Genomic DNA, 23,830 nt, shown 5'->3' on the forward strand with positions numbered 1-23,830 from the left:
TGATAAATACCGAATTACCGATTACTAAAAACGAGAAGATATTTTTATGTATATGTGATCATCATTAAACTAACGGCACAAGAACCGTTATGTTAATGTATACGTGCTTCGTATTTTTGACAAGTGGTATGAGTACAGCATTTCTTGATTAGCTGTTGGATGAAAAGGTAGGCTAAGGTTAGTATGACAAAATGCTAACTATTTAATTTAATTTTAAAATAACTTATGTTTTGCAGAGGTCACCGCGCTGTTGAGGATTGAACACCAAGGAAATAAAATAAATAAGGTATGTATATTTTATAATAAATTTTGGCTGTGTTTTATTTTAGTGCAGTGCAGCGAAATTTGAATGGAAATAACATCTAGCCAGAACTTCGTTGTCCTGGATAAATGTAATTTTTATAAAAATTTTATTGCACTGCACTATATAGTGCTAAACTACAACACAGCAATTGTTTAGACTGCAAATACATATGTAACCTGTTCCAATTTTTCTAATATTACATATATATATTTTTTCTTTACAGATGTATTCTTTGGTGAAATACCAAAAAAACCTCATCATACTCAAATCCAAAGATGTCAAGATGAGTGGATCAAGGACGGCAATCATCAATCATAATGGGAAAAATTGCGTTGCGTTCCTTCTTAATAAAAGTGGTAAGTCATAAGAAATCGAGTATGGTAAAAAAGAACATGTAAAAACGTGCTAAGTTCGGCCGGGCCGAATCTCACATAGGTACCCACCACCATGGATTCCGCTAAATATAAACTGAGGTTGTATTTTGTATCAAATCGGGATAGCAGTGCTTAGGCTGGCCTATATCACCATATTGACCGGTTATAAGATAGGCTTTTGGGCGAAATCTGAGCCAAATCATGCTCAAGAAGTCTAATCCGGGGATGTGTTTATATGGGTGCTATAACTGTTTATAAATCGATTCGAATCATGCTTGGTATGGATGTTAAAATATCAGTCAAATCGGATATCAATTGAGGATCTTAGGGGCTATAGAAGTCAAATCCTGGGAACGGTTTATATGGGGGCTATATCTGTATATGGGGGACGATTCGGATCATATTTGGCATGGATGTGGGAAGTTTAAACAGAAGTCTTCTTGCCAATTTTCGGATGAAAATTGAGGCTTCTATGAGATGAAGAAGTCAAATCCGGGAATCGGTTTGTATGGGGGCTAAATATGCGTATGTCATAGCCATATAAGTAATATATGTATATAGACCGATTGAGACCATACTTAGCATGGATGGTGAAAGTTATAAAACAAGTCTTTGTGTCGAATTTCAGCCAAATCTGATAACAATCGAGGATTCTATGAGCTCAAGAAGTCAAATCTGGGGATCGGTTTATATATCTGTATATAGACCGATCTGGATCATAATTAGCATGGATGTTGAAAGTTTAAACAGAAGCTTTCGTGCCAAGCTTCAGCCAATTCGGATGAAAATGGAGGCTTCTATGAGCTCAAGAAGTCAAATCCAGGGATCGGTTTATATGGAGGCTATATCCAAATCTGAACCGATAGGACCCATTTGCAATCCCCATCGACCTACAGTAATAAGAAGTATCTGTGCAAAATTTCAAGCGGCTATCTTTACGTGTTCGACCGCTATCGTAATTTCGACAGACGGACGGACGGACATGGCTAGATCGACTTAAAATGTCAAGACAATCCAGAATATATTTGCTTATGGGCTCTTAGACAAATATTTGGAGGTGTTGCAAACGGAATGACAAAATGACAAATTGGTATAAACCATAAATTTACCTCTCATTTTGTGCACTTTAGAATCTTTTGTTTGTCTGTCCAGCCGCTGGCCCTATTTTTTTTCACATAACTGTAGCTGCCATATAGTTCAACGATATCCGAACCAAATATGGTGAAGATCGAAACATATTTGGATCTAGTTGTCATAGATATATTTGCCCAATTTTGGACCTTAAGTCTGTAAATGTCGCATTTATTTCCCGATTTCGCTGAAATTGGCAACTGTGAATTGTTTTATGCCTCCCATCATCCAACCCGAATATGGTCTATATTTAACTATATCTGGCATATTGACCGATGTACCGATTTAGGGTCTTAAGCCGATAACTGCTGCATTTATTAACCGATTTCTGGGAAATTGGAACCTGAGAGCTGTATAAAGCGTTCTGACGTCCAAATTTAAAATAGTTCAGATCAAACCATATTTGGATATAGCTATCATATAGACTGATCCAGGTCTTAAGTCTATAAAAATCCGATATCGAGGAATTTCGAAACTCTAAGTTTCTTTATACCTTTCGTCATCCGACCAGAAGATGGTCCAGAGCTGACCATATTTAAAAATAATTGCCATATAGACCGATCTTCCAGTTAATGGTCTTAATTCAATAAAAATCGCATTTATCGCTGAAACTCAGCGCTACACCGATATTCATTTTTCTTTGACTATAGCAAGAAAGTAAGCCTTAGTGTTTAGAGGTCGGCATACCCCCAAAAACGCACCATTTTGACTAATTGGGATAATATGGGTATCAAATAAAAGGTATTTTTCTAAGAGTAATAGTGGGTGGTGTTATTGGCTTTATTATTTTCTTTTTTTAAAACACTCCATTTCGAGTTATTTTTGGTATTTTCACAAGTAACTATTGCAACCACAGCTTTAAAACAAAGTCGAAGCAGTGGGCGACAAAAATCGACTTTATACTATAAATAAATCCATATCGACTTTTCGATGTTTTTTTACTTTTTTTATTACTGAAAGGAAATAAAAAGGAGGTCAGTTTAGCTTTCGGTGTCATAAGGAGACACATAGGACTACGAACATATTTAAGTAAAATCGGTGCGGCAAGTGATAGCATGTGTAGGGCATGCAGGGAAGATGATGAGACGTTGGAGCATTTTCTATGTCATTGCCCGGCTTTCACGGCTAACAGAAACCGACACTTAGGTGGGGACATAATACCAGACATGAAACAACTCAGGGGCGTGCCATGCAAAACAATTAAGGATTTTGTAAATAGCACAGAATTCCTAACCTAGGTTTTTTTATTTTTTGTTTTCGAGGTTACTATTAGTATTTAGAGCGCACAACAAGCCGATTACTGGCTTAGGTGTATGTCCTTAGGGGCATGGGCCGGATTAATATCCGCAACTTCTTTTCAACCTAACCTAACCTATCTCTGTATATATAAATTTCAGACTACAAGACATTGTCCTTCCAAAAGGAAAAATTGGAGAATCAAAAAAGTGGTAAGTGTTGTAATATTTGTAAGTAATTATGGTTTAGGACAATTATAGGGAAAAATGTTAGGCTTACGCGGCCAATGTCATTAAAATGTTTTAGATCGATTCATTCGTCAATTCAAAAAAAAAAAAAAACAATTTTCCTTTTTTATGAAATCAGCTTAAAAGAATCGAGTTACAAAATTTTAATGATCTTGACCATAAATTTTTTTTATCTTTGAAATAAGTTTCCTTGTGCTAGCCCTTTTGAATTATTTCATAAGCAAATGAGCTAAGGTACGTTCAAATTAATCAAATATTTGACCCATTTTGTTTTATTTTTGCCCAAAATTACCAAATTCGGATATTCTTGATTTTGTATTCCTGTTAGACATATTTATTCAACAAATTTTGTATGTCCAAACACAAATCGAATAGCATTAACCATTAAAACAAAAAAAGTCTTTTCATTTGCCCTACATTCGATTGCATGTAAAATTTGTGTTTGCTTGTTATACCCACCACCGAAGGATGGGGGTATATTCATTTTGTCATTCCGTTTGCAACACATCGAAATATTCATTTCCGACCCTATAAAGTATATATATTCTTGATCAGCGTAAAAATCTAAGACGATCTAGCCATGTCCGTCCGTCTGTCTGTTGAAATCACGCTACAGTCTTTAAAAATAGAGATATTGAGCTGAAATTTTGCACAGATTCTTTTTTTGTCCATAAGCAGGATAAGTTCGAAAATGGGCTATATCTTGATATAGCCCCCATATAGACCGATCAGCCGATTTAGGGTCTTAGGCCCATAAAAGCCACATTTATTATCCGATTTTGTTGAAATTTGGGACAGTGAGTTGTGTTAGACCCTTCGACATCCTTTGTCAATTTGGCTCAGATCGGTCCAGATTTGGATATAGCTGCCATATAGACCGATCCTCTGATTTATGGACTTAGGCCCATAAAAGCCACATTTATTATCCGATTTTGCTGAAATTTGGGACAGTGAGTTGTGTTAGGCCCTTTGACATATTTCTTCAATTTGGTCCAGATCGGTTCAAATTTGGATATAGCTGCCATATAGACCGATTTCTTGATTTATGGTTTTGGGCCCATAAAATGCTCATTTATAGCCCGATGTCCCCGAAATTTGGAACAGTGAGTTAAGTTAAGCCCCTTGACATACTTCTGCAATATCGCACAGATCGGTCCAGATTTGGATATAGCTGCCATATAGACCGATATCTAGGTTTTAGGTTTTGGGGCCATAAAAGACGCATTTATTGTCCGATGTCGCTGATATTTGAGACAGTGAGTTTAGTTAGGCTCTTCGACGTCGTTCTTCAATTTTGCCCAGATCAGTCCAGATTTGAATATAGCTGCCATATAGACCGATCTCTGGATTTAAGGTTTAGGGCCCATAAAAGAGGCATTTATTGTCCGATTTCGAAATTTGGGACAGTGCTTAGTGTTAGGCTCTTCGACATGTTTATGCAACTTGGCGCAAATCGGTCCAGATTTGGATATAGCTGCCATGTAGACCGATATCTCGATTTAAAGTCTTGGCCCCATAAAAGGCGCATTTATAATCCGATTTCACTGAAATTTGACACAGTGACTTATGTTCGGCTTTTCGACATCCGTGTCGTATATAGTTCAGATCGGTATGAGGTATATGAGTATAAGGTATGAAATTTTCACCGAATTTTGATGAAAGGTGGTTTACATATATACCCGAGGTGGTGGGTATCCAAAGTTCGGCCCGGCCGAACTTAACGCCTTTTTACTTGTTTTATACTACAATTTTTATGTTCAATCAAAAAAGGAAACAAAAATTGTACATGCCTCAAATGTAGGGCAAAGCCTTTTGAAAGCCTTTTTTGATTTAAATCATGTTTACTCTAGCACCCAAATCTACTTGATTTGAGATAATCTCCCAAACCCGTTTACACTACGATTAAAGAGATTTGCATTTGTCAACAGGGATGTTTTTGAAATCATTTTTATGGTGATCAGAATTTTTATTGTGTTTAACACATATATTGTGGTCTGCAATTAAATGTGTGAAACGTTTTATTAAATTTAACACCAAATTTTATGAATTCAATAAAAAATTGTCAGATGTTGACAAAAAGTGCTGGCCAAAACTACCAATAATAACCGATATTCAATACAAACGCAGTGTTGCATTACAAATTCGAAGGAGGTTTGCTGCAAATCACCTCAAATACGTAGATTTGCTCACACTCAAAATGTATGGGAAACCTTGTCGCAAAACTCGAATTTTGCGAAAGCTCGTCGCAAATCTAGATTTGCTCTTAGTGTAAACAAGACATTAGTGGTTAATGGTATTTGATTTGTTTTTGGACATACAAAATTTGTTAAATAAATTTGTCTAACAGGAATACAAAATCAAGAATATCCAAATTAGGTAATTTTGGGCAAAAATAAAACAAAATGGATCAAATATTTGATTAATTTGAACTTACCTTTATGAAATAATTTGCCTTTGAGTAGCACAGTGAAAAAAATTGGCTTCAAAATTATTAATTGATTAAGTAACGAAAAGCTTTACTATCTTCTTGTGTAGACCAAAAAACGCAAGAAAACTATGTTCCTAATACGCCTGATGTATTTCCACAAACAAAGGTGGAAAAATGCGAAAAGGGCATTCTTGAATTAAAAAATCAGGCATTAACAAATAGCCGTTTAGAAGCGACTCCGTCAGTCTCACCTGCCTTTTCAACCAATGTTATGGATAAAAATATATGCCTTCGGTATATACCGTCAGTACTACCTGTGACTCCGTCAGTATTACCTGAGACTTCATCAGAATTAACTGCTTTTTCGACCCTTGCTAAGGACAAAAATATATGCCTTGAAAGCCCAGAAACTAATATGTCAAATGAAAATATTAATACACCTATTACAAATACGCCTCCAGTATTAGACTATGATGATTCCAGCAGCAGTGAGAGCTTTAACCAACATAAAAACATTCTCCACTTGGAAAATGAATTACCTCTTTCCTCGACTCCTATTAGCATTGAAAAAAAGATCATTGGAAGTTCCGATGTTAATGTGTCTTTCTGTCTACCTAATAACGATACAACAAAATTGAGTAACACAAACGAACCGGACACAACAAATGTAGAGACTAGTCATTCAGAGTACGTACTTAGCTCAAATATCGAAATGACACAAACCCTAGACAGTTCTGAAATAATAATAGTAGAGGACCCACTTATATTAAATAAACTTTCGGTTCGCAATTCAGCCAGCGGAACAAAAAAACATTTTTGCAAATATTGCAAAACTTTGCAGTCAAAATTCGCAAGACATATTTTTTTAAAACATAGGAATGAAAATGAAATAAGTACTGCGTTCCGATTACCAATCAGAAGTCTGGAGCGTAGGAAGATTATTGATCGGATTAGAAAAGAAGGCGACTTTATTCACAATACGTCAAAAAAGCACAATAGCGGCATACTTATAACAACTAGAAATAGACAAAGAAAATTTAACAATGTTCCAGAACATTACAGCTGTTGTAAACACTGCAAAGGATTCTATGCAAAGAAAAATTTAAGAGATCACATAAAAGTGTGCGCAAAAAATGCACGAAAAAATTCTAGGCAAAATTTAGTTGCTGGCAGGCAATTGACACAGTATGTTCACGAAGCCGCAAATGTTACACTAAAAACAATTATATTACCTATTCTGCGAGATGGACCTGTTTCAAATGCTGTGAGGTATGACGAGCTCATAATCAAATACGGAAACAGATTATCACAAAAATACACGTCTCCTCACCATCATGACATGATAAGAGCTCAGCTGCGTTACCTAGGGAAGTTTAAAATTGAAATGGCTCTTTTAGATCCAAATATTATCGAATTTAAAGATATTTTACATCCAAAAATGTACGACAACTGCATATTGGCCATTCGGAAGATTGCGAGCTGGAACGAAAATTTAGGTTGGTACGATCATCCACAAGTTGCTATAACACTTTCGTCTCTATTGAAAAAAATGGCCAGAAAGCAAAAATCAGAGTATATCAAAGTCCAGGACGAAAAGAAAAAGATGGAGGTGGCCGACTTCCTTCTATTGTGGGAAGAGGATGCACCGACTGATATAAATAAAAAAGCTGTTGAAGACCAAGCAAATCACAAACGTGTTAAAAAAGTTGTTTTGCCAAGTAAAAAGGATATTGACATATTATACAGATATCTGACGGACATAGTACACAAATGTATTGAATCGTTAGAAAAATCGTTTTGTTTGGAGTCCTGGATACAATTGGTAAAGGCTACTATGATATTAATTCAAACTTTCAACAGAAGACGAGCTGGAGAAATCGAACGGCTGCAAATCTCTAATTTTTTAAACAAAGAAGTCATTACTGATGATATGGAAAAAGAATTGCTGCAATCAGTATCAAAGAGCTCCATTTCATTTGCCAAACAATATGTAAAAATTTCGATTCGAGGAAAGTTAGGCCGCACAGTGCCGGTTTTGCTCAGCCCCGTAAATGTAAGGGCTATAGACATTATATTGAAATACAGATCAAAGGCAGGGATAACTAACAAAAATCAATACATATTTAGCAACCCCTTGGCTTCTAAGCAAGGCAAGCCTTATTTTAGAGCATGTGGACTCCTTAGGCAATACTCGAAGGAATGCGGCGCTAAAATACCAGAAAGTCTAAGAGGGACAGCTTTGAGAAAGCAAATAGCAACCTATATGTCTATTATTAATGCGGAAGATGCGGCGGTCGACAAATTAGCAGATTTTATGGGCCATCACAAAGATATACATAAAAATGTTTATCGAACATCTATACCAGCGGCTGAAATAACTTGTGTGGCAAAAATTTTAATGGCAGCTATAAGAGATGAAGATGATCCTAATGAAGATGATCCCAATGAAGATAATCCCAACGAAGGTGTTCCCAACGATGATGTTCCCAACGAAAATAATCTCACCGAAAATGCTTCTAACGAGGGTAGTCCCAACGATTTTGTGAATGGTAAACCCATTCAAGAAAAATGCTTAAGTATAGTACATCGTCAAAAAACTCGTATAGCTACAAGCGAATTAGACGAAGAGCTTAGTACGGATGAAGATTTTATCCCCTCTAAACGGAAAAGAAGTAGTAAGTTTTAGTAGTAGTAATAGTAAGTAATGGTATTATAGATAGACGTTTTGTCACAGAAGTTATGAAAACATCTGTGGATTTTTATACATGTAGAACGTTCTATAAATCGTATTTTTACTTCAAAATATATCGTCGATTATAGTGGAACGCTCTTATTATGTATAAACATTTAAGCTTTTTGACAAACCGCTACTGATGAGCTGCTGGTTGGTAACCAGGCGAAATCGCGATCTAGGGAACCAGTCAATTGCTATTACAAGCACAACATATTTAAAAATTGGGTTTTTGTTTTTCTATTTGAAATAGAAACAGAGAACCCTATGGTCTGCAGCCGGACAATATCCGATTGTATAAAAAGTCTATACATTTATTGTTTTTTGGTTTGAGTACTTAAAGTAGTGATACGGCTTTGAGTATCACTACTTTTAACGAAAAAGAAGTTACTTATGTCTTTTTTTTTCAATAGCCTCACCATTTGGAAAAACTACGCATCGAAGTTGGAAGGATGATGAAAAAGCAGCAGCCTTAGCGGCTTTTGGTGACCCATTGCTTTTACATCAACTACCCAGCAACAGCGAATGCCTTTCAGCAATAAACAAATGTCCGGCCTTAAGCGAGCGTACACCACAACAGCTAAAAACATGGATAGACAATCAGCGAAGAAAAGATATAAGAAAGAAGCGTTTTCAGGAGTCAAAGTTACAGAAACAAAAGCAAACAAAAAAGAAACAGTAAGAACAAAGTTATTCTTAAACATTGTAGGCTACAATATAATCATCTTTTTTACGGCTTGCGATTTCGTAAAATAAAAGATTTTCTTATCTATATCGTCATGGTTGAAAGCATTTTGTAACCATATTTCTATATAATGAGAAACAACAAGCAAACCTAAATTTATAAAGTAGAAGACATGTTTATAGCTGAAAACCAAATTTTTTGTTTTGCCAATATGTTCGTCCAGAACTCAGGGAAGTATTGTAATTATTGTTCATTTTAACAATGTATTTTTCATGTTGAGAAAGTTAGTTTTATTTCGTCACCTAAAATGCCAAAAGGCGTAACCCTCAAAAATCAAAAATCGTTTATTGATTGAATCTAGTACACAAGCCTAAAATACATGCTCCTGCATTTGTAATCCAATCATCACGAAATTTTACAAATATGAATTTTTTGGTCTAGAGCCAACGCTATGAATTTTTATGAAAATCGGTTCAGATTTAGATATAGCTCTCACATATATATATATATATATATATATATATATCGTCTGATTTTCACTTAAATGGTTGTAGTTGCCCAAATTTGTGACAGATTTGCACGAAATTCGGTATGGAGTGGTCTCTTACCCGTCTTAAAACTCTGTTTAATTTCATCTAAATCGGTTCAGATTTAGATATAGCTTTCATTTATATTTATCGACTGATTTACACTTATAACGCCGCAGTAGGTACAATTTTTCAGTCTTCACGAAATTTTGGTAAGGATTGTTTTATTAAATATCTTCCCATCTATGCTCAACTTGATAAAATTTGGTTCAAATGCGCATATAGCTCCCATATATACAATATAATAATCCGATGTTCCCTCATACCACTGCTAAAGGGTATTGTAACCATGCTAACGGCATTGTAACGTCTACCTAGTTATTTCTTATAAAGGTACAGAACATCTTACTGTGGTGTCGAAACTGGACGACTCTTCTGGCCGTGAACAAATCCATGCGATTTGTAAAAGCATTGGTGAATGGAACCTTGACCACAAGTTGCAAATTCAAGTACAGGTCGTTTTAATTGTTCTTGGGTTCTTCTTAAACAGACACTTCATTCAGATGTCGTCACCAAGTATTTGAAAGTTTTAAAAAGGAATATTTATGGCAAAGATGGCAAGAGCACTTTACTATTCAAAAAATAACACTACTAAGCTCTCAGTTCTCTTGGTTACGCCAAAGCTTGGTTACAATGCCCTTTAGCAGTAATATGAGGAAAGGTCGGACAATTATATTGTATATATGGGAGCTATATGCGCATTTGAACCGATTTTGATCAATTTGAGCATAGTTGGGTAGATATTTAATTAAACAATCCTTAACAAATTTCGCGAAGATCGAAAATTGTTTTTACTGTGGCGTTATAAGTGTAAATCAATCGATTAATACATATGGGAGCTATATCTAAATCTGAACAGAATTAGATAAAATTTAACGGAGGTTTTAAGTTGGGTAAGACACCTCTCCATACCATATTTCGTGCAAATCGGTTACAAATTGGGGCAACTAAGACAATTTAAATTAAAATCGGGCGATAAACTATATATGAGAGGTACATCTAAATCAGAACCGATTTTCATAAAAATTCATAGCGTTTGTCTCAAGACCAAAAAATTGATACGTGTATAAATTTGTGATGATTGGATAATAAATGCGACCAGACGATCAATTACAAACTCACCAAACTTACGGCTTTTGGCATTTCAGAAAAAACAAGTGCAAAAGACGTAACCCACATAACATCCGAAATTCCGAAAAATAAAATTTTTTTCTAACAGAAATAAGTTTGTCTTCTATCTAAAGATAAAATGTGAAGAAATCGGGATTTTAAATTAAACAGTTCTCATTTTATAACGTTTTTTGCTTTTCCTGTAAAATTATGATAATGAGGATTACGCCTTTGGGCACTTTGGACGATAAACTTTTGGAGTACCTCATGTTGTTCTTTGTTATTGGATTGTCTGAATAGCATCACTTAAATCATTCCATGGATTTTTTCTGTAGCCTTATTATTTTCCGATATATTCAGGGGTTCACTTTTCCTTTAAAACTATCAAGTAAATAAAAAGTCAAAATTAATTTCTTGTGTTGACAAACTTTTGGTTTACTGCTTCATTCGTGTTTTAATAAGAATTTGTTTCAACTCGTTAAATGGAAAGTGAAATTTAAAATACACCCAAATAAAGGTAGCTAAATAATGAAAATTCTAAGAAATCAATTATGAAAACGCAATTTTTGGTTCCATATACGATGGAAAGCAAAACCAAGTGGATGATTCCCTTTTTCCATTTCTAGCGAATATTTGATCGAAATTAAAGACTGCTTTTTGCATAAAGCTATTTTACACATTTCGATTAATCTTAATGAAAATTAAAAAAAAAGAAAAGTATTCCTCATAGAACATAGTTCAAATAAGATATGCACCTTTACTCACTCAATTTTTATGCTTTGACAATAATTTCAGAAAATGGTTTATTTTTTAGAACTTATTCTCATACCATCATTTTTTTAACGATAAGTCTGAAAGTGTTGATTGTTTTCCATGAATGTCCCAGTTATTTTGCTAGAAATTCATGGACTTAACTAAATGAATTTAACTAAAGTGCATTTAACATGCATATGGAAACGAACATTCGCAACATTCTGTGAGATTTTTGTTGAATAGGATCCAAACCTTGTAATTCTTTTCTTACGACATTAAAATTATGGAAAATGTACATTCATCAACCAAAAATATGCATATATTGTATAATTGTGTTACACCAAAAACGCCATGTAAAACAAATTGTAAACATGCTAAACTGATGATTACGGTTAGTATTTAGTGGCATCATAGGAGAATATATCCGATGGCTTGGAATATTTCAGAAACTTTACCCCCGAACGTGACTCTGTCTATGATTAAATTAAATACACAATTCTTTTGTTCCAAAAAAAGAATTACAAAGTTTGGATACTATTTCCAACAAAAATCGCATAGAAAATAACTTGGAAATTGATGGAAGTCACAATCAATACTTGCAGACGTATATTTAAAAAGTAATGCTTTTTGAATTAATTACCAAAAAAAAAATACTTTCTAAAACTGTTATGCAATGTCTAAATTGACTCGTTTTGCTTATGTTGTTTTCGAAAACGTCTCAACTGTTCACAACAGTTGAGATGTTTTGCAAATTTAATTTTTTTTGCACTTCAACACAAATTTTATGAGGGATTATTATTATGATATATTTTCTCTTGCTTGTGCTGCAAAATGTTGTTTATTTTATTTTTTTTTTTTTATGAAGAAATTAGATTTTTATTTTTTGACATTACTAGGGGCTGTGTTTATTTGACACAATTTAGGCATTTTTTAAACTCACATGCTCTGAATGACTCGTTTTTATGGCAAACGAGTCGTTTTTCTCTTATAAATTTCAAAGGAAAAATGAGTCGTTTTCAATGCATTACAAAGGGAAAACGAGTCGTTTACTCAAAACAGCTTTGGGTTGAACAGGGCATTAGTCTAAAATGATTGCATGTGCACTATATGAGTGCGTTTGCACCATACTCTTCAGAGTTTTCTATTCCTTTTTTTTTAAATTTTCTTTGATTTTAGTCACCACGTTTTAAGTAAAATAGCTTTCGAAAAAAAAACAGAACTTAATACCCTGTTCAAACCAAAGCTGTTTTGAGCAAACGACTCGTTTTCCCTTTATAAAGCATTGAAAACAACTTGTTTTTCCATTGAAATTTATAAGGGAAAAACGACTCGTTTGCCACAAAAAAAGTCATTCAAAGCATGTGAGACCAAATAAATGCCTAAATTGTACTAAATATACACAGCCCTCAATAATGTCAAAAAATTTATAAAATAAACAACAGTAGCAGAAGCAAGAGAAAATAAATCTTAGTAATAATCCACCATAAAATATGTATTGTAGTGCTTAAAAATGAAATTTGCAAAACATCTCAGCTGGTGTGAACGGTTGAGATGTTTTCGAAAACAACATAAGCAAAACGAGTCAATGTAGACATAGCATAATATTGCTATATTCTCGATTTTAAATATTCGAAAGAAATGCAAACTGAAAGAAACATTCGGTTTTGCTTCACACTGTATATATAGAACCAAATTCAAGTTTGTCGTTTAAAATTCCAATGCTTGGGTATTTACTCAATAACTACCTTCATTGGGTATTTATAAATGTTAAGATATTTTGGTAATTGAAAACATTTTGTACCATTTTTGTATTACTTTTTATTCTTTGTATATAAAACTGATCTTCTGATCTCATGAAATCGGACTATATTTATATATAGCCACTATATAGCCCGATCTCTCGACTTACAGTCGAAAATACTTATGTTATGTAATGAAATATGAAATACTTATGTTATGTAATAAAATAAAAAATCTGTATAATTTTCTTCTTTTTTTCATTATTTGTAGCATTCCAATAACTCTTACTAAATTTACATATTTATAGCCGATAAGCCAATTTTGTAAGGTAGTTATGTTCTTAACAGATGTAAACAATAAAATCCAACACCAGACATTTCGCTAAAAAGGACTGTGTTTAAAAATTTACTCACCAAATTTTAAGTAAGGAGAGGGGGTAATGTTTATGGTAAGTATTATATTAAAAAGCAACTTTAGAATAATAACGTGTTTTATTATTACACGCAATAAAAATTCGATCTAGTTGGGACACCCTTTATGATTAATGGAACAAATTTCCAACTAGAACGCAACAAAAATTGCGTTCTAGGCTACGATAATGTGCATTTTCATCAGAATCCTGGATACGGCTATTGTTCTACCTAGGATGGCCACAATGAACTTATGATCTATTATTTCCCCTTTGCCAGGCGGCCCCTTTAGTACATAGTGCGCCAGATAAACATACTTATTTAAAAGGTCAATAAAAATTAAATTACTTCGGTTATTGTTTTCTTTTTTTATTTGAGAATACATTATCCCAAGTTTTGTCCATGCAGTCTTACAAAGACATCCAGTAAATGTCGAAATTTGTGTCCTAAATTTTGGCTAATGCAGTCTTAAGGGCGTACATCGGTTAAAATTTATACTTTGGAGCTAAATAAAAATCTGGACCTATTTTGATGAAATTTTGAACTCCTATTAGGTCGTCAAATATACAGATGTTGATAAAAAATTGTGCCAAAAGCCATAAAAGGCCCAATAGGATGAAATATATTTATGAGAGCTATATTTAAATCTGATCCGATTTTGATGAAATTATTCACACATATTAAAACGTCAAACGAAACACCTCATGCTATGCTTTGTAAAGATCCGACCAAAATTAGGGCTACTACAGCCTTAAAAGCTCTAATAGGATGAAAGATGTGTATGGGAGCTATAAGCAAATCTGATACGATTTTTATTAAATTTTGCAACATATTGGAACATGAATCAAAACACCAAAATTTTATAAAAATCCAACCAAAATTTAATCGAATGAAAGATAAATATGAGAGCTATATGTAAATCTGATCTTATTTTGATAAAATTTTGCACACATATTAAGACACTAAATAAAAACATGATGCTAAATTTTGTAAATATCGGATAACAATTGTGGCTTCTATAACATTAAAAGTCCAAATCGGATGAAAGATATATGGGAGCTATATGTAAATCTGATCTGATTATGATAAAATTTTGTACACATATTGGAATATCAAATCAAACACTTCATGCTAGATTTTGTAAAGATCGAACCAAAATTGTGGCTAATACAGCCTTTAAAGCTGCAGCCCGCCCTTTAATTGGGCTTTTCTCCCAGCTCCGTGAATGAACATTTTTTATGCGATTGGTATATTTGGGTTACCGAGCTACTACATTAGAAGTGAATGTGTAGCACAGTACGAAAAATTGTTTCAATAGAGAAATAAATTCTATTGTTTGTAAAGAAGTCGGCTTTGCCGTTTGAACTACTAAATATATAATTATTTGCTCTTCTGCAGTTTAATGCTGTGCTAAAGTAAAACCCACATTTGTTGTTGTTGCAGCAGTCTGTTGTATTCACAATTTCGTTTACTGGTTCTGTTGAATATCCAGGTCCAGGAACTCTGCGACTAAAATGGAGTGTGTCTAGAGGGAATGGATCTGGCTGGGCAGTTAAACAGATGACACGTGTCATATGGTCCCTGGTCACAATCGGGACACACATTCATCACGTTGGCATCAATCCTTGCTATGTAGGAGTTGATACGGCTACTTCTCTGGTTTGCCGGGGGAGGTCAATTTCTTCAGGTGCAACCGGTGGCCGTCTTTCCAAGGACAACATTCACCTTGCGTCCACCATATTTGCCACCGTGTCCGCATGAATGTCGCCCAAACTCGCTTGATGCCTCTTGTAGCGCTTAATCTCATTTTGATTTTTTCTATTATTGAAGTCAATCGATACCGTTTAGAAACATAAATGTGCTATCAATTATGGCTCTTTTAGATGGCACATCATGGTCGTACTCATCGTGTGTACGTGTTGATTACAGCCTTTGCCACAAACGGTATATAGATTTTTTTCTTTTCTTTGATTTAATTTAATCCCACTATCCGTAACCTGTGGACGCGCCCGGTAGCTCTCAGCTGAGCTTCTCGTAATGGCGATTAACGCCACACAAATTTGAGCTGAGAGTTCCAACCTGTATGGTCATAGTCATCTCCAGATACTTGTCCTTTAATTTTAGTTGAATAGAGTCCCGGTCGGCCAATATGGCCCAACTAATAATATAAAATTATTACTCCACTGTCAAAGAACTTTCATTTGGGTTATAATTGTCCCGATCGTCATGTTCTGTTAATGGGCTGGACATGAGCCAGGCGCTAGGATTCTAATATTAATATCAGATTCGTGCTCTACTATCATATATCTTTCATTTACGTCCAGTCACCAGATTCTGTTCCAAATTTATATACCAGATTCGTAGTCTACTCCCAAAGACCTATAATTTGAAGCCTATTTTGTAACGTTGTATACATACATGCCGGTTTCCGGGTTGGGGAAGTTCCGAATACACCATGGAACGAATACTTTTTGCTTGGTACCTATATAATTTAACAATTATGTGTTTTTGAGTTACCATAACTGGCCATACAAAATTTCGCTAAAATCGGAGCACAAATCTCCGAGATTGGGCGTTATAAAAAAAAAATAATAAAATAAGGGGGATATTCCAGCCCCCCTTCGTATATCAAAAACGAAGTGCCCTATTTTCACCAGGGGCTGGGACTATCATATGTGAAAATTTCATGAAAATCGGCTCTGTCGTTTTTGAGTCTATACGGAACAGAGAAACATATAAACAAATAAGGGCCTGGTGCCCTTTGCTGCCCCTTTTTGACATGGTTAAAATAATTCGTATACATAATTCGTACTCAAAACCCTTTTATTAGAATCCCACATTGTTCCGTTTAGCCTACATGTTCCTTTGGGGCATAAATTTAGACGTGTGTACTCTCAAATACCTTTCGTTTGCGTCCCACATTATCCCGTTCAGTGCACATGTCCATTTGGGGCATAATTTTTGGGTGAGGCGACCCGCCTGGGAATGGACCCAAATTTTTATATAAGTTTCGTGTTCTATTTTCAAGTACCTTTTGATTGAATCCCATATTGTCCCGATCACTTACTATGTCAGTTAGGGGATATTTTTGAGGGTGGGTTGGCCCCTCTAGGACTTCATCCCAAATTTTTATATAAGTTTCGTACTCTACTTCCATTTAGCTTTCATTTGATACACATATTGCCCCACTTTGCCAAACATGTAATTTTTGGGGGTGAGTGGGTTCCCTGACATTTGGGGCCAAATTTTTATATCAAATTCAAATTATATCAAATTGGTCCGATTTGGACCAAATTTGGCACGAACGTTAAGTGGTCTAACAAGTACAACTCATTGTTCAATTTTGTAGAATAAAATATTGGTCTTTTTGGTAGCAATATCAAATAAAGACCGATCTGAAGCATATACGACACGGATGTCGAAAAGCCTAACAGAAGTCACAGCGTTAAATTTCAGCGCATTCGGATGATAAACGCGTCTTTTATGGAGCCAAGACATTAAATCGAGAGATCGGTCTATATGGCAGCTATATCCAAATCTGAACCGATCTGGTCCAAATTGAAAAGGGATGTCGAAGGGCTTAACACAACTCACGGTCCCAAATTTGCGTCTTTTATGGGCCCAAGACTTTAAATCGAGAGATCGATATATATGGCAGCTATACACAAATCTGGACCGATCTGGGCCAAATTGTTGACAGATGTCGAGGGGCCTAACATAACGCACTGTCCCAAATTTCGGCGAAATCGGACAATAAATGCGCCTTTTAAAGGTCTAAAACCTTAAATCAAGAGATCCGTCTATATGGCAGCCATATCCAAATGTTGGCAAAATCGGACAATAAATGCGCCTTTTATGGGTCGTAGACTTTAAATCGAGCTATGGGTCTATATGGCAGCTATATTGAAATCCGGACCGATCGGAGCCAAATTGAGAAAGGATACTGAAGGGCCCAACACAACTCACTTTCTCAAATTTCAGCAAAATCGGATAATAAATGTGGTTTTTATGGGCCTAAGACCTTAAATCGGCGGATCGGTCTATATGGGGGCTATATCAAAACATAGTTCGAATATAGCCTATCTTTGAACTTAGTCTGCCTATGGACAAAAAAAGAATCTGTGCAAAGTTTTAGCTCAATATCTCTATTTTTAAAGAATATAGCGTTATTTCAACAGACAGACGAACTGACACGGCAAGATCGTCTTAGATTTTTACGACGATCAAGAATATATATACTTTATAGGGTCGGAAATGGATATTTCGATGTGTTGCAAACGGAATGACAAAATGAGTATACTCCATCCTTCGGTGGTGGGTATAACAAAGCGCAATAATTTCATTTTTATATAATAGACAAAGATATAACGTAGAAGAAGATATAACATGTTGGGCTAGACCATATTCACACAGGTGTCTATCATCATCTGCCGCAACAAGGACAACCTCCCACTAAGATTCATCCTCTCCAATGATAACGTGAATATTAAACTTCCATGTGTGTTTGATGATCTTATGTGATGTTACATATGTTAATGTGACTCTTAAACTTGTGTTCAATTATATAATTTGTGGTAACTTCAAAAAATTGCCCAAAATGTTTTGTGCGTGAGATTTTTTATTGAATCACCCTATTTGTAAGTTTTTTCTAATTTTATTTTAAACTAAAGCTCATAGAGTCGTGAAAAAGTCATCCTCCTGTAAAAAAAACGTAGTTGTCCTGCCTTAGCAAAAATGGTTTGGCTGCTAAATTTTTTTCAATTTTCAAATGTCCACTCCCATTTGAGATGATTGTGTTTGTCCTCATTGATGAAGAGGGAAGAAACGGAGTATGTACCATGTGCCATCCTCGTTAAGTGTGGTATAACATTGCATTTTCTTTTTGTGAGGATACGAACCAACCATGTGTGGTTCGTATCCAACAGGGACACCTAAACGATACGTCTTTTGCACGATTTCTATTTGGACAATGAAATCAATGCGTATATTGTACTGCACACCCTTTTCGATAACAAAAACTTTTTTCTTAAGATGGTTTTCTTCGGATAAGTCTAATTTCATGTCAGGCCGTTCTTCAGATACCAGAGGTAATTTGTTTACTACGACTGCGTCCATCATTAGGGACCACAATATTTTTTTCCGCTAGAACCTCTCCCAATAGTTGTTCCTTGTAACGCCTAAGATTTTCGCCTTCCTGATCGGCAACTATAATGTAATAAAATGCAATACAAAATGTAAACAAAAACTTAAATGTCAAAATACCATTTAAGATCAAACATCAAGGTAGTTTTATACAAGATAGAGAAACAGGTTGATTTATTGGTGGTAAAAGCAACATTTGAAACAATGTAAATTCGTATTTGTATTTAGCACGCTCACTGAGGATAAATTATTTATTTAAGCTTTATGTTTGATAATAATTGCTATCAGGCGTCATGTATTCGAGATATGACATGTTAAATTTAGCATATTAAAATTTTCTACACAACGTACGATACATATGAAGGCTAAAACTAACTTTTAATGCAGATGTGGGTTGACCCCAGGAATACGAATCTGAAATCCGTTTTTGGGTCAAACGCCCGTGGACCCCCATAGACGCCAAAAACCCCTCACGTTGGGAAATGCTGTAACCTAGACAAAATGAATATGAAACGAAAGGTATTAACGAGTACTTTACAAATATGAAAAAAACTGTCTAACAATTGGACTCGGGAAGGAACTATAGGGCCTTGATAATTTTGGACCCCCTAAACTAGTCAATAGGGGTATCAAATTAATGTGATTGACGGGTAAATAACTAATGTGGTAAGTTAATTGCAAATGAAAATCAAACAAGTTTTATTCATTTGTTTATATTATCTGACAAAATGGAAGAGTTTAATGTAAAAAACTTCACCTTCGACGTGACATGACTATGTTAACTTCCGAAATTATGGCTAGTACTTTATTCGCTTCTCGCGATACTTTTTTCTTACTTTTTTTTAGATAATAGATTTTAAAGCAAGAAAACTTGCTGATTTTATTCTGTAGGACATTCCCTCATAACTAATGGTAAAATTTTAATAAAATTGTTATTCTATCATTGTAATTTTCGTAATATTAAAAAAGTAATCGTGAAAAAAAGAGTTTTCAACTGTGAAAAACGAACATAGTACCAGATATTAGATAATAAATATTAGAGCAAAAAACGTGCTGATTTCTTTCAGTACAATCAAGACATATTTATTTACAGGTAGTGGCAGTTGCCCAAATTCAAATGCAAAACTGCGTTTGTATTAAATTCCGGTTGTTATTGGGAGTTTTTGCCAGCACTTTTCCTCAACATCTGGCAATTTCTTATTGAAATTATAAAGTCTTGCATTTAAATTTAATAAAATTGCTTCACCAAGTAATTTTTGACCACAATATATATGCTGAATATAACAAAAATGCAGTTCACAATGAAAACTCACTTTAATCGTAGTGTAAACGGGTTTTGGGGATATTCCCAAATCAATTAGAGTTGGGCTGAAGAGTAAACGTGATTTCAAAATTTAAGCACCCTTTATATAGGCCCATGCTCCGATAACCGCAATCGAAGAATTTGGCGAATTCAGCTTTATTTACGTTCTGACAATCGAAAATCGCAAAAAATTTGCTGTTTGAAATGGATCAGACTTGCCTCTGCGAATTGATAATAAATGCACTGACTTTATTATAATTTGGAAATGTTTTTTAAAATTGTTATATATAATACATTGCTGCATATGTAATCATATCTTAGTAATTCATTTTTTAAAGCACTTAAGTATTAAGTAATTAAAGCACTTAAGTATTGTTTACACTTAGAGCAAATCTAGATTTACGACGAGCTTTCGAAAAAATCGTGTTTTGCGACGAGGTTTCCCATACATTTTGAGTGTGAGCAAATCTACTTATGTGAGGGGATTTGCAGCAAATCTCCTTCCATATTCAAATGCAACACTGCGTTTGCATTAAATACCGGCTATTATTCGTAGTAGATTTGGGCTCTAGTGGAATAGTTTTAAACCATATATCCACTACAGCCCAAATCTTCTTGATTTGAGATTGTCTCCAAAACCCGTTTCCACTACGATTTATGTGGTTTTTATTAGTCAACAGTGATGTTTTTTTACACCGTTTTTGTTGTGTTCAGCATTTTTATTGTGTTCAACAAGTATATTGTGGTTTGCAATTAAATGTGTGAAACAATTTTATTAAATTTAACCACAAAATTTTATAATATCAATAAGAAATTGTCGATGTAGTCAAAAAGTGCTGGCCAAAACTACCAATAATAACCGGTATTCAATGCAAACGCAGTGTTGCATTTGAATTTGGAAGGAGATTTTCTGCAAATCCCCTCACATAAGTAGTTTTGCTCACACTCAAAATGTATGAGAATCCTCGTCGCAAAACATGAGTTTTGCGAAATCTCGTCGCAAATATAGATTTGCTCTAAGTGGAAACAAGGCTTTAATTAATAATTAAATCAATATATTTTGTATGATAGCAGCTGATTTAAAGTGCGATATTCTCCATCCTATCCTAGTCACCATTGCGAAATAATTACAGGTGATTTCACTTGTACAACAACCACAAGTCATACGGTGCAATCCGCTCTCTCGTCATCTAGATGACGTTGTTCTCATAAATGACATTGTTCTCATTGTACAATTAAAGCCCCGTTTACATTGGCTACTAAATCCGGATTTAAGGCTCTCGTCAGCTGTTTTTATAAAGGGAAAACAGGTGAACGAGCCATTAAATCCGGATTTAGCGGCCAATGTAAACGTGCTTTAAGAAGGTAGCGTCACGAGCCTAACAACAACGAAATCAAAGATACAACCCTGTGGGGTTGGGGGTAGAATTTCCAACTCTTCTGTCAAATTTCTAGATTTGTGCTTACTAACGTATAAATTAAAACAATAAAAATATCGAAAAATAAGCAAATTGTTGAAAAAACTTTAAACTCCTAACGAAGCATTTGACATACGATTGTTTTTGGGTACAACCAAGACATATTCATTTACAAGTAGTGGCAGTTGCCCAACAACAAAATATTAGTTGTATTCGTTTACCCAACAATTTGTACAAATTTGCACAAATTTTTACTAGAAATCGTTCGCGTACTTTATTTGCCAGCAGAAAAGAACGGGAGAGTGCGTGAGAGCAAACACAAATTTGAGAGTTTGTTAAATGAGAGCTTCCAAGTTTCTGCTAGGGGTTTTTTTCCAGCAGCAATTTGCAGCATCGAACAGATGCTTTTTGAAATCTAGCTGTTTTATTCACCTAATTGGCAAAAGTAGAATTGAGGCTGTTCTTACTCTCCTTCAAATTTTTATTGGAAAGTAAACAAACGCAAGTATTGAGTACACTATCTGTCAAATTCAGTGATTAGTGCAATTCTGATTTTAAGTATCTTAAGTTGCCATCACACTATATGTTTTTGTCTTACGACATGTCAAATTTTGCCTTTGTTAAAGTTGTCACATAGTGTGATACGAATGAAACTAACACATGAAAATCACTTTTCAAAATAGCTTTGTTATTTTTTTTCGATTAGAGCGGCCCTCTATTCCTTCTGACAAATACATAAAGAAATCAGTTGTTTTTGTTGTTAGTCGAATGAAATCAACTCTAAATTAAAATACACAGCTTTCGCACAACTGAAACAATTTGTAGCCGTAAAAAAATCAACTTTTACTAACATTTTTAGATTATGTCATACAAAAATAACATGCTAGTGTGATAGCAAAAATGAAGAATCCTATGTAATTAAACAAATTTTGACACACATAACGAAGTACCAATGATACATAAAAAATGACATGTCATAAGACTTGCCCATATAGTCTGATCGAGTCTTTACTAGTTCGCGCCCAGGATTCACTAATAGAAGGTTAGGTCACTTTCGAAATCATAACCTGTATAGGCCCCATGAATATCATTAAGGTTGTCATATGTGCCGAATAAAAATGACACAAATAGGGGAAAATCTAAACAAAGAATGAATGTACAAAGAGAAAAAAGTTGTCAACCTTAATGACAAGTATTGTCAAAAATTCAAAAAATTGTATGTCGGCTGATTGCTTGGCCTAACCTTATTCAGTGAATCCTGGTTCGCGCCATACATCTTTGTGTTTGTATGCTAGGTTCTTAACTATTGAGGCCACCGTAGCTCAGAGGTTAGCATGTCCGCCTTTGATGCTGAACGCCTGGTTCAAATCCCGGCGAGAACATTTTTTAGCGGTGGTTATCCCCTCTTAATGCTGGCAACATTTGTGAGGTACTTTGCCATGTAAAACTTCTCCTCAAAAGAGGTGTCGCACTGCCGCACGCCGTTCGGGAATAAACTTGAATCGGACTGCACTCATTGATATGTGAGAAGTTTGCCCCTGTTCCTTAATGGAATATTCATGGGCAAATTTGCATTTGCAGGTTCTTAACTATAATACACACACACAACCAAAACTCGTTGACAGATAGTGTACTCAACGAGAAAAAATTGTACTCAGCTGTTTGCGGTACACTACCTGTTAGTTATGCATGGGTACAACTCTGAGATTGCAATATTTCTTCTGCTGGGCTAATCTCACCAGCCCGTTTATACTACGAGTAAAGAGATTTACATTTGTCAACAGCGATGTTTTTGAAAGCATTTTTATGGTGATCAGAATTTTTATTGTGTTTAACAAATATATTGTGGTCTGCAATTAAATGTGTGAAACAATATTATTAAATTTAACTCCAAATTTTATAAATTCAATAAGAAATTGTCAGATGTTGACAAAAAGTGCAGGCCAAAACTACCTATAATAACTGGTATTCAATACAAGCGCAGTGTTGCATTTGAATTTGGAAGGAGATTTGCTGCAAATCCCCTCACATAAGTAGTGCTCACACTCAAAATCTATGGGAAACCTCATTGCAAAACACGAGATTTGCGAAAGCTCGTCGCAAATCTAGATTTTATCTAAGTGGAAACAAGGCTTAAACAAGACGTTACGTGTAGCCTGAATCAAATAGTAGAAACGGTGAATAAACGTAGATGTACCGTGTAAACTTATCATTGTTCGATATAGAATGA

At 34.8% G+C, this 23,830-nt stretch overlaps 1 protein-coding gene and 1 pseudogene across 3 annotated transcripts; one reads left to right on the forward strand and one right to left on the reverse strand.

Moving 5' to 3' along the window:
* Positions 1-44: 44 nt before the first annotated feature.
* Positions 45-13,764, forward strand: LOC131994884 (uncharacterized). Of its 3 annotated transcripts, XM_059361934.1 has the most exons (6): positions 45-177; positions 237-286; positions 528-660; positions 3,207-3,257; positions 8,866-9,130; positions 13,598-13,757. In XM_059361934.1, the coding sequence occupies exons 3-6, from the start codon at positions 528-530 to the stop codon at positions 13,632-13,634; spliced, it is 486 nt and encodes a 161-aa protein (XP_059217917.1). In that variant the 5' UTR covers positions 45-177; positions 237-286; the 3' UTR covers positions 13,635-13,757. The 3 variants fall into 3 exon arrangements, with proteins under 3 accessions (XP_059217917.1, XP_059217920.1, XP_059217919.1); XM_059361937.1 differs by lacking the exon at positions 3,207-3,257 and having other exon boundaries at positions 13,598-13,764; XM_059361936.1 differs by lacking the exon at positions 45-177 and having other exon boundaries at positions 201-286.
* A 4,571-nt stretch (positions 13,765-18,335) lies between these two features.
* Positions 18,336-19,015, reverse strand: LOC131995980 (rho GDP-dissociation inhibitor 1-like; annotated as a pseudogene).
* Between the last annotated feature and the right edge of the window lie 4,815 nt (positions 19,016-23,830).

This window comes from Stomoxys calcitrans, chromosome 1 (genome assembly GCF_963082655.1).
Source record: "Stomoxys calcitrans chromosome 1, idStoCalc2.1, whole genome shotgun sequence".
Lineage (NCBI taxonomy): Eukaryota > Metazoa > Arthropoda > Insecta > Diptera > Muscidae > Stomoxys > Stomoxys calcitrans.

Excerpts from the sequence above, each read along its gene's own strand:
- LOC131994884 (XM_059361934.1), top strand. The coding sequence starts at position 528 with ATGTATTCTTTGGTGAAATACCAAAAAAACCTCATCATACTCAAATCC. Across the intron at positions 661-3,206 it reads GTTCCTTCTTAATAAAAGTG|ACTACAAGACATTGTCCTTC; the intron begins GTAAGTCATAAG and ends TATAAATTTCAG. Across the intron at positions 9,131-13,597 it reads AAGCAAACAAAAAAGAAACA|CATTCCAATAACTCTTACTA; the intron begins GTAAGAACAAAG and ends CATTATTTGTAG.